The sequence below is a fragment of the Nicotiana tomentosiformis genome, chromosome 2 (assembly GCF_000390325.3).
Source record: "Nicotiana tomentosiformis chromosome 2, ASM39032v3, whole genome shotgun sequence".
In the NCBI taxonomy this organism is placed as follows: Eukaryota; Viridiplantae; Streptophyta; class Magnoliopsida; order Solanales; family Solanaceae; genus Nicotiana; species Nicotiana tomentosiformis.
In genome coordinates this window covers 132470329-132480858 of record NC_090813.1, presented here as the reverse complement: position 1 = coordinate 132480858, position 10530 = coordinate 132470329, and the positions used below count along the sequence as shown (strand labels likewise).

Here is a 10530-nt window from a genome sequence, read left to right as displayed (position 1 = left end):
GCATATTTTACCATATACACATATGTTACTCTACTTTTTTTTTTGTTCGTTACGAATTTATGTATGTTTGAAAATTCATTAATCTTAACATATTATTATTGAAGATCACTATATACTAATTACTCCATCTGTTTCAATTTAGATGACATATTTCGTTAATCAAGAGTCAAACTGTATGAAGTTTGATCCAATATATATATATATTTTTTAATAATATTGATATGAGAAAAATTACAACTTTTGTGTAGTTTTTAAATATCTAAATATTAATTTTAAAATATTAAGTTAAACTAAATTGAAACAAAGGGAGTATAATTTTGATATGTTATACTATATATGTTAAAAGTTATTAAAATTTCATGTACAATGAAATACCATTACATAATTATTCGAATTACAGGAAAAATATAAAATAGAAAAATGAAAAAGAAAAGGAAGCAGATGTTAATGATACGAGCAATGTGTTTGGCAGTGCTTATCCATTTGGTACATTATTTGATTTAAAGGGCTGGAATAGTGACTTTGCTTATAGCCTTTTTCTTTCCTATTCTTTGTCTGTTCTCTCCGCTCTCCAATCATTTGACTCACTGTTCACACAATCACACTTGAAACAACCTGGTTTATCTCAAGTCCTGAGCTTTATTTGCATCAATCTGAACCTTTCAGCTCAGAGTTTGCACATGTGAAGAATTGCCGACCATGTCTTTTGACATCTCTTCCATGGTAGCCAGGTATATTTTGGTCCAAGATTTTTCTTTTCTTCTTCGGCAGAAGGTTTATTCATTGTTGGCATGAAACTTAGCTCAAATTAGAGTGAGGGGTGATTCAAATTCTGCTTTTCTCCTTTGTTATTTGTCTCTCCTTAAGTGGTTTAGCTAGCTAGGAAAGCTCTTTGAAGACAACAGCTTTGCTCAATAAGCTTTGTTGTCATAGAAATTGGACCAAAATTATGCTAATTAATAGTGCACTGTTTCTCCTCCCAACTCCAGTTTTACTTCTATTTCATGAAAGTTTTCAATAGAGAGCCAGGTTATGGAGATAGATACTAGAGCCTTGACCTGAATCTCCATCACCAAATAAATTGTGAAGGGACAAAATGATCAATGTTGACCGTCATGCTATAAATTAAAAGTAGGGATTTGAAGACCATTAGTCCTTAAAGAGTACCAAGTGTTATGACTTTGCAATCTAGCTGCTCGTTAGCACATTATTCTGTACTTCACTAAAGAACAGTGGCGGATTCAGAAAGAGAAAGAGAAAGAGAAAGAGACATCAGTATCAGTCAAACCAAACTCTCGAACCCCTCCAGCAGTTGAGTATGCAACTTACGATTTAATCGGTTAAAAAAAAAAGGTTTAGCCAAAAAGATACCGATTAAAGAGTGTTCTAACATGGGGGCGACACCATATAATTACCTTAAAGGGGGTCCGATCCTTTATAGGAACTGCCCGTAATAACGAACTTGTGAAATGGATCTACTTATCATAAAGAGATTCGCGGTTCCTGACCCTGGTTCACCTTACTTGTTATTAGAACAATTTAGACGTTGTGGGTTCTGAAGCATGGGTTGTGAAATGTATATCTAGTTCTATTTATGTGATTGGCAAGCCCATGACACATATTGCCCCCTTTGGCCCAAGAAACAGGATGGATTTCCCTTGGACTATGCCATCATCGAGCCCAAAAGCCTGCGTACCATGTGAACTAGTGCTATGCCTAATTAAGCTCTTCATTTTCCTCTCCCATTCCGATGTGAGATTCGCTTAAGGTTTAATAGTACCCCTTCTTCGGAAGCTTGCCGGTCTAGAAGCGTATTAGTCCTTCTCTTTACCCGCCCTAGTCGGCCCACCCTTTGTCATGGGCGTCACAATCTGTACTTATTTTTCGCACATCTATATGGTTTGATTCCAAAATTCTGGTGTCTGGTTTATACCAATGCATACCTGCATTTGGATCCGCCAATGCCTAAGAACATGGATTCCTTTTTCCGAGGATCATAGATTATGATTCATATGTGGCGTGTAGATGGGAACAGAGTGCAGTTTCTCTCTAGCTGATACAAACTTGAAAATGTAGTTCTTCTATTGACTAAGTTAAAGTTAATAGTTGTAAGTGCAGAAGATAGTTGTAAAAGGAAATATGCTTGTGGTGTCATAATAATGAAGCTTTCCTTTAACATTATCCAAATCCTTGCCAAATATGATATTGGCTTGATACTTCTGTGGCATTCTTTCCTCATGTGTGAAACAAAAAGAAATTGAGGAAATGGTGATACTTGAACCATGATACTTTACTGATGTCACGTGCCTCTTCTTTTCTGTTACTAGGTACCTGAATTCTTGCAAGCTGCATGAGGTGCTACCCAATGCAGCTCTTCTATCGGAGCTTTATGAGGTAGTCATTTCTTTAATTTTTAGTTACTCTTCTCTAACGAAGGAAAACAAAAAACTGTATTTTAACCAATCAAATTTGCTTTATTCTAGTCCTTTTTCTTTCTTAATCCGTGTTTAGCACCTTCTGGCTGCTGTAGATCAATATCGTAAGGTGATTAATTTTCTAGTAACGAAATGTCAAATATTAGTGAACTGATTATTTGCAATATAATGCCGAACTTATGTCTATGTATTGAAAATTTATTGTAATCCTTGCAACATGCAACATCACTATGTCGTAATACTGTGAAAAACATTTCCTGTCGTGTTAATAGTGTAAAAAGATTTTGCTTTGAGGAATCTTTCTTGACATTGATCTTTAAAATTCTCATCTTCTTTAGTTCAGCATGCAGAAAAAAGTTCAACAAAGGAGGACTCTATTAGTTTCACTGGATGAGCTTGAAGATGTTGACATGTCCCCCCTTGTCGATGTATTGCTTAAGATCCAACTATTTGATGTTGATGCAGTGGACGTACTTTGCACCTCACCCTTGGCTGTGAAGCAAGAATCTGTGGTCTCCCTAGTGCGTGCAGTCAATTCATCACTCCGAACTGTTGATCTTCAGGATATGCTATTTAAAAAGGAAATCTTGTGGTATGCCTGAATGCTATTATTTTTAAGTGATCATTGAATACCATCTTGTTTTTCTCATCTATTTTTCTCTTGCAACTGAAATTTCTCGATATATCCGCACTTATGGCATGCTAGGCACAGAAACAGAGGGAAAAGAATTAGACAAAGAACCTAAATTTTCCTATATATATGATAATTAGGAAAAGGCGAGGATACCAGTTTGCTCTTATGTTTCCCCTAGCTGTGACTTTAATGTGCATAAGATGATAGATTGCATGTGTTTGACAATACCAAGAAATGTCATATTGTGGGAAAAGAGAGGTCTGTAAATTCGCGATCATGACTTCTGTGTTGAATTCTGGCCTCGGCAGGGACCTTTTTCAGGGCGGTTTGAATTGCCAGTCGCTAAAGCTGAGGTCCACTGAGATTCAAAAGCTGAATATGGTTGGAAGCTTCATGCAGTTACACACCCTTAATCTGGATTTTTGTTCTTCCCTCACTAGTTTAGAGAGGGATTGTTTTGCTTGCATGCCAAAATTGATGCGCCTCTCCATATGTGGAACTAGAATAGCTGATATGTGGACTACCCGTGCTGCTTTGTCTCGGCTTCCTTCTTTGACAGAATTAAGGTTTCAAAATTGCATATGTTGCAAAGATACTGGACCATGTCTTGCATCATCCAGTAAGATGACAAATCTTCCTGTTTCTGAAATAATTTAATCAGGTCATTCACGCAAGGACTTCGACAGCAACCATAAATTATATACTCAGAAATTTGACTATAAATCTTGTATGCAGATGGTGCTGCCAGTCCAGCTTCTGTTGGCAAATTATTTTCAACTTATGAGTTTAAAAGGATAAACCAGGACTCACTTAATGATTCGCCATATAAAGTATCAAATCATTTTGAAGGAATTCTTTCATCAGATCCCTCTTTTGTTGCCAAAAGTGGAAGGGCAGATTTGCAACATGAGGTCTATACCTTTTCTTTACGCTTGCAATTGTTGGCTAAAGTTTTACTTGTTTTTTCTATCTCAAAACATTTATAGGCTTCAATCCATGTATCAGGTTTTTTTTGGTGATTTGCATGTTCAAGAGGGAGATGATTGTCCCGAGGATATAAACTTGAAACTGAGAGATAGATCAGTTGTTTCCAAGATGTATCTTTCTTCTCATCCTTCTCCAATCTGCTATGAGAAACACTACAAGGAATACATGATTGCATTATTGCCTCATCTAAGAGTGCTAGATAACTGTCCTATAAGAAAGCTAGACAGAGAAATGGCAAATACTGTCTTCTCACAGTACTATGAGTTTTTGCCGTACAAACGCCGGCAGAAAGAAAATGTTGCAAGTGTTTTGCATATGCGTGAAACAGGAAGAGGTAATGTGTACCACAACCAATTTTCTCGGATAAAGGAGGCAGTTTCTTGTAGGAAAAGCCCACATTTCTATTCTAGGTCCCTCTGCGCAGCCAAACTTGGTTCATCCGCTTCTCCATCCCTGCATACAGTGTCTAATATCAGCAATCATATTAAAGAAGGAAGCGAGAGCCTTCGACCGAGACAATTTGAGTATCACCCCACTAATCCTAGTCTAATGGCTTTTGGAACTTTGGATGGGGAAGTGGTTGTCGTTAACCATGATGCTGGAAATATTTTCAGCTATATTCCACTCTTTGGGGTGACTAATAGCATCTTGGGCCTCTGTTGGCTTAACAAGAATCCATTTAAGGTGTGCTCCTTTCTCAACTACGTTCACTAGCATTATAGTTGCTCGTGGATCACAGTCACGTGTACCTTTTTGAGTTCTTAAATCTGGTCTTTATGAGGAAATTTTTTACACGGCAGATAGAGCTCTGAATGTTGAATACATGCTGCAAATTGGAAGATGATCAGCCTGTGTTTTGTAGATGATCATCTTCCAATTTGTAAATTTGGGGTCTTAAACATGTACAACACATATTAGACTGTCCCTGAATCTTTGCTGTTCTATGGCATAGTCATATGTATCCTCCTTGTGTCATCAGCATGTGGTGCGATGCGACTACTTTGGGATATAAGGTCAAATTTGTACAACCTAAGTTCAGTAATTGTTAGTGGATGGATCCTATTTTAGACAAAAAATTGGGAAACGATGGATTAAATATATGAAATAAATTGTCCTACCTATATATTATTGATGTAAGGTAACATGTGTAGACAACCTATATATCTATCCACTTATATTCTATTATATGTAGGTGTGATCATGTTCTATCAATTGATTTTTTGATACCTAAATTTTACCTTACTCACGTTCTGAAGTCTTTTTTAAGTACCGTTTTTTGTTTTTGAAGGACCATGTAAAAACCGACACACTGTTTATTTCTTGACATGTACATGATGACCTTAACATGATTAACCCCCTTCCTACTTAGCTAAATTTTTTATAAAATGTATGTTAGTAAAAAATTGATTTGAAAGTATGCTGAGACTCCTAGCTGATGAATTGATAAATTACATGATATCTAGTTATAGAAACCCTCGTACTTTCAAACTAATATGATCGAATGGCATTTTCCTGCTAGTCTGCTGTGTATGCACCTATGGATTTTTTGCTAGAAGTCACAATATCCCTGCTTTTATATTTCTTTTAACAACAAATACAAGTACTATATTTGCCATTTTTTTCTCCATCACCCCTTTTCTTGGAAACTGCTGATTAATTCTTTGTTTCACATATCAGCTCCTTGCCGGTTCTGACAGTGGCTCTTTGAGATTGTATGACATCAATGACACATCGCCAAAAGGAGAGACAAGCTATAGCAGTTCCAGCCCTGTTGTTTTTGAGAAATTTGAACAGTTGACTTCACTTCATGTTAATTCAACAGATGATCAGTTTCTTACAAGTGGCTATTCAAAGAAAGTTGCCATATACGATATTTGTAGTGGCAAGCACTTACATCTGTTCGGTGATATGCATCAACAACCCATTAATGTGGCTAAATTTGCACATCACTCTCCAAACCTGCTTGTTACTTCATCATTTGATCGTGATGTCAAATTGTGGGATTTGAGGCAGACGCCAAGTCGCCCCTGTTATACAGCCTCGAGCTCAAGGGGAAACGTGATGGTTTGCTTCTCCCCAGATGACCTTTATCTGCTGGTATCGGCTGTAGACAACGAGGTACCTTGATCAATGCAAAATATTAAACATCTCATTTGATGATACCAAATGTCCTTGCTATTGGTATAATAAGTTAAGTTCTGATTTATGGCATCTGATTAGTTTAGACATAATCAAAAGCAATGATTTTGGTACAAAATCCTAACTTGATGAACTTAGCATCTTTAACTGTGGCTATAACTACTAGTATTTGTAGATGGACTCATAATTGAGGTTTATACTGTCTTTATGGACAGGTGAAACAACTTTTGTCTGTTGATGGTAGGCTGCAGACAGATTTCGGTATAGCTTCCACAGGGAGCGCTCATAATTATACACGATCATATTACATGAATGGGAGGGACTATGTTATTAGTGGAAGCAGTGATGAATCAATTGTTCGCATTTGTTGTGCTCAAACAGGGAGGCGATTGAGGGACTATTATTTGGAGGTAAAAGCTCAAGAACAATTTTATCATTTTTCTCGTTTCCCTCTTTTTAATGCTTCGATCCCAAATATTTGTCTCTTTGGCTTACTAAAACTTGCTTCAAAATATTGACGATTTAGAAAAAGCAAGAAGTTTTATTACCTTTATTTCCAAGTCTACCGTAGTTTTACTAATTGAAAAAACTTGCTTCAATTAGTGGAATGTTAATTGATCTAAACATTTAAGGGAGTGTGCAAAATCCTTAAAGGACAGATAATATGGACCTGAGGGCGTTGCTGCCGTATTAAGGCTTTTGCTTTGTTTCTTTGTTTCCAGGACAGGGCATTGGAGAGTCCAATATTGGTGCAGTCCTTGAGAAGTGATCCTTTCAGAGTAAGCTCCAATTCATGGCAGTAAATTAGCTGATCTTCATTTGCTGCCTTAGCCTCTATTTATTCCGTCACATTATCTATGCACTGAATCTAGATTTTATTATGCAAATCCCAAGTGCTTCTCCTTGCATTTGTATGAAAATCTCTGTCATAGGTGCATTCTTTATTAACATAAGGAGAAAAGAAAGAGAAACGAAAAACGGACTTCCACCCCCGGAAAAAAGAAAAAGAAAAAACCTATGGAAATATGATGATTATATATGTATTCTTCATTTATGAAACTAAGCAATTTTCTATTTTTAATTTTTTTTTTTGCATAAAACCAGCATTTTCACATGGCTGTCTTAGCATCGTATGTGCGCCCCAGTTCAAGACGAGACATCATTAAGGTAAGTTTTATTCTCCTTACTTTTTGTTTAATTCACACGATCATTCCTCGTCTTTTTTTCTTCTTTTGGTTTGCATAATAACTTGGGTGTTTTGGTAGGTCAATTTGCTAGAATCAGGATAATATATATGGTGATAAAGATTCCATGAGCGAAGATTGTTGCAATTCTTATGGTTATGGAGGTTGAATTTTGCATCTCGCGAATTTGTGTGTACGACAGCCCAGATTTTCTGCATATGAATCTCAGTGGAAGTCTTGCCTAAGAAAAAATATGATGGTTGCTAGAACTTGTCTTCATTGGCTTTGGGAGCGTGGGTGAGGAAATTGTAAAGTATAATTGTTTTTCTTCCATATATGCCGATTGCAATTTAAACAGTCAGGATTATAATAATGTGAAAGTAATTTGAGATCAACTGATAAAAGAAAAACTGCATTTGCAAAGAAAAATATGATGGTGCTAGAACTTGTCTTCTCAAGAGGAAGATGTAAAATGAAAAAAATATCTTAATTTCTATATATATGCAGACAGTTAAAAGAGTTTTTGCATTATTAAGTTATCTGACAAGTGAGGCTTGTTCAGTTGGTAAAACACCTTCATCCACGACTGTTAGGTCCTGGGTTCGAGTCACGCTAGAGGGGAAGTACGAAAACACTATAAATCTTTTTAATTTGGGAGGGAGTTTAAAAAACATTTATCTAAAAATATATGGAATTAGTAACTAAAAATATTTGGTTCCCTGCTACAATGTAATATCTTAAAACATGGTACAGTGTAAAACAAAAAACTAGGCTGTCTATAAATTAAGAAAAAAAAGGACAAAAGAGAAATTGAAGTACTTAATCACAATCTTTGTACTTAAATCAGAAATTAAAGTACTGTCCCAAAGCCTCTTGAGTTTGTTGATCGGTGAAATGGGTATTAAACAAATGCTTATGCAATTAGGAATAAAATTTTAATCGAAGTCTCTAGACCTAGCTGTTTGACCAAAAAGTATAACTTTCGAATAAACTATTATATTTATGTAATAACGGGTTAAATCTAATTAATGATATAACTTTATATGCAAATCTTGAAAGCATGTGTGAGATGAGACAGAACCAATGAAGTGTTGACAATGATGAGCACAAAACGTTCATAAAGAATGAGCAATAATGAAGATATAACTAGCAATAAATGACATTTAAGTAAATAAGAGGAATGATTCACCAAATAAAGGATAGATTGGACGAATGTTCCTCCTGACAACAATGAATGACAGATAAATCCAAGGTTTGTTCGGACTATTCTCGGATCTGGTGTAAAAGTGTGGAATAATATGGGTAAGAATCTTGATAAAAAAGAAGTCTTTGTATCTTTACAAAAGAGAAAATTTTCTTCTAAAAAGTGTTCTTATCAAGTGAATCTTCTTATAAGAGGAATGATTCACCAAATAAAGGATGGATTGGACGAATGTTCCTCCTGACAATGATGAATGACGGATAAATTCAAGATTTGTTCGGACTATTCTCGGATCTGGTGTAAAAGTGTGGAATAATATGGGTAAAAATCTTGATAAAAAAGAAGTCTTTGTATCTTTACAAGAGAGAAAATCTTCTTCTGAAAAGTGTTCTTATCAAGTGAATATTACATGCACTTTTTTCCTTCCCCCCTTTCCTATTTATTTGAGACATGTATCTAACAAACCATAATAGTACAAGCGCAGAGAATATCTTTAATATCCTATTTCAAAAGCTAGCCGTTGCTGATGTGTCAACGATGCTCGACCTCAGCCATTGTTGCCATCTTTACCACGAACCTCGTTGTTCCCTGGCCGGCCTCGACTGATTCTTTCCTTAATGTTGCATTACCCTAAATATTTTAGGGCGGATTTTGACCTATACAGTTAGTCCCTCCGCTTATTGAGGTCGGCCTCAGGCGGGCCCGATGAGCGGATATTGTGTAATGTGATCGAAGCATTTAGACGGTATGAATGAGTCGTGATGATTGGGGCGAGTTGGCAGCGTGTTCGTTTGTGAGCCACAATTTCTGGTCATATGTCCCATGAATCAGGATGACGTCATGGCAACAAGCGTCATTATGACGCGATTTTCTGATACATTGCTTTGTTTCGTGCACGCCTTCTGATTGAATATGCCGCTTCGGTTACGGTGCCAAGTAATGATGGATTAAATCCTTGGTTTCGATGCCTAAATTTTTATAAATAGGGGTGTGTGGGAAATGTTCCTAACCTTTACGAAACCTCTTGCATCCAAAAAACATTGTATCTTCTTCTTCCTCCATTGTTTGAAATTTCTTACTGGTTTGAGTGATTCTCGCTGCTTCTAACATTTCCTTGCTTGAACATCTTTCCTTAATCAACATGACTAATGTGTCCTCTATTTCTGGTATGGCAACTGATCCTGTCCCTTTGGCAGTGCATATACCCCCTCACGCTGATAGGGTCTATGTCGCCATTGAGGAAGAGAATTTTCCTACGGTGGAGGAAATAATCCCTCGTAGTGAGAAAGTTAGGTCTCATTTCTCGAAGGCGCCCGATGCTGAGCCCGAAATCTCGGAGTCAGCGATGGGAGAGGCCGATCTGGCCGAACTTAGGGCAAAATTCAATATCCCTGTGCACGTCGATCTGATCGCAGCAGGGCGCGACGTGGTGCAAATCCACCGCCCGGATATTGCACGTTTAACGCGTATCCTTTCCAGGTCGGCTATACTCTCCCCCTTCTCCCATTGTCAGAGGAATTTTTGCCGCTATTACGGTGTCTGTCCTGCCCAAATCTCTCCGGACATTTACAAGCTTATTAGGATGCTCTCAAAATTTACCGAGTTGGCCGGAGTTAAGGTCATACTCCACCATCTGATGCATCTCTTCGCCCCTAGCTTTTATAGGGGGACGATGTTGCATCTTCGCCACCGAGGAAGTAAATGCTTGGTGGTCAAGATGGACGATAAAGTGAATCGTCAGTTCTGACACAACTACTTCTTCGTTAGAACGGAGGACGTGGTAGTCAATATGGACAGCTTTCCTGAATCCTGGAATCGCGCTAGTAAGTACCCGTCTTTTGTGAAAGGTATTTGATTTGTCTGTTTCAAGTCGTAGATTCTAACATATTCTCTTCCTTGTACAGCCAAAGCCGCGCCTCCTCCTTTGATCGGGGATATTTTCTACTAGTT

The 10530-nt window shown here is 37.2% G+C and overlaps 1 protein-coding gene across 2 annotated transcripts; it reads left to right on the top strand.

Moving 5' to 3' along the window:
* The first annotated feature begins 523 nt into the window (after nt 1–523).
* Nucleotides 524–7898, top strand: LOC104093971 (protein DWD HYPERSENSITIVE TO UV-B 1-like). 2 transcript variants are annotated; one of them, XM_009599810.4, is made up of 11 exons: nt 524–731; nt 2328–2394; nt 2779–3027; nt 3378–3688; nt 3805–3980; nt 4075–4740; nt 5734–6174; nt 6411–6605; nt 6918–6974; nt 7300–7362; nt 7461–7898. In XM_009599810.4, exons 2-11 carry the CDS (start codon nt 2351–2353, stop codon nt 7482–7484), a joined length of 2226 nt encoding a protein of 741 aa, XP_009598105.1. In that variant the 5' UTR covers nt 524–731; nt 2328–2350; the 3' UTR covers nt 7485–7898. The 2 variants fall into 2 exon arrangements, with proteins under 2 accessions (XP_009598105.1, XP_009598104.1); XM_009599809.4 differs by having other exon boundaries at nt 2774–3027.
* The last annotated feature ends 2632 nt before the right edge of the window (nt 7899–10530 follow it).

Bases quoted from the DNA above. Each gene is read 5' to 3' on its own strand.
- LOC104093971 (XM_009599809.4), top strand. From the start codon at position 700: ATGTCTTTTGACATCTCTTCCATGGTAGCCAG. The intron at 3,689-3,804 runs GTAAGATGACAA...TCTTGTATGCAG, and splicing joins ACCATGTCTTGCATCATCCA to ATGGTGCTGCCAGTCCAGCT. The intron at 3,981-4,074 runs GTCTATACCTTT...TCCATGTATCAG, and splicing joins GGGCAGATTTGCAACATGAG to GTTTTTTTTGGTGATTTGCA.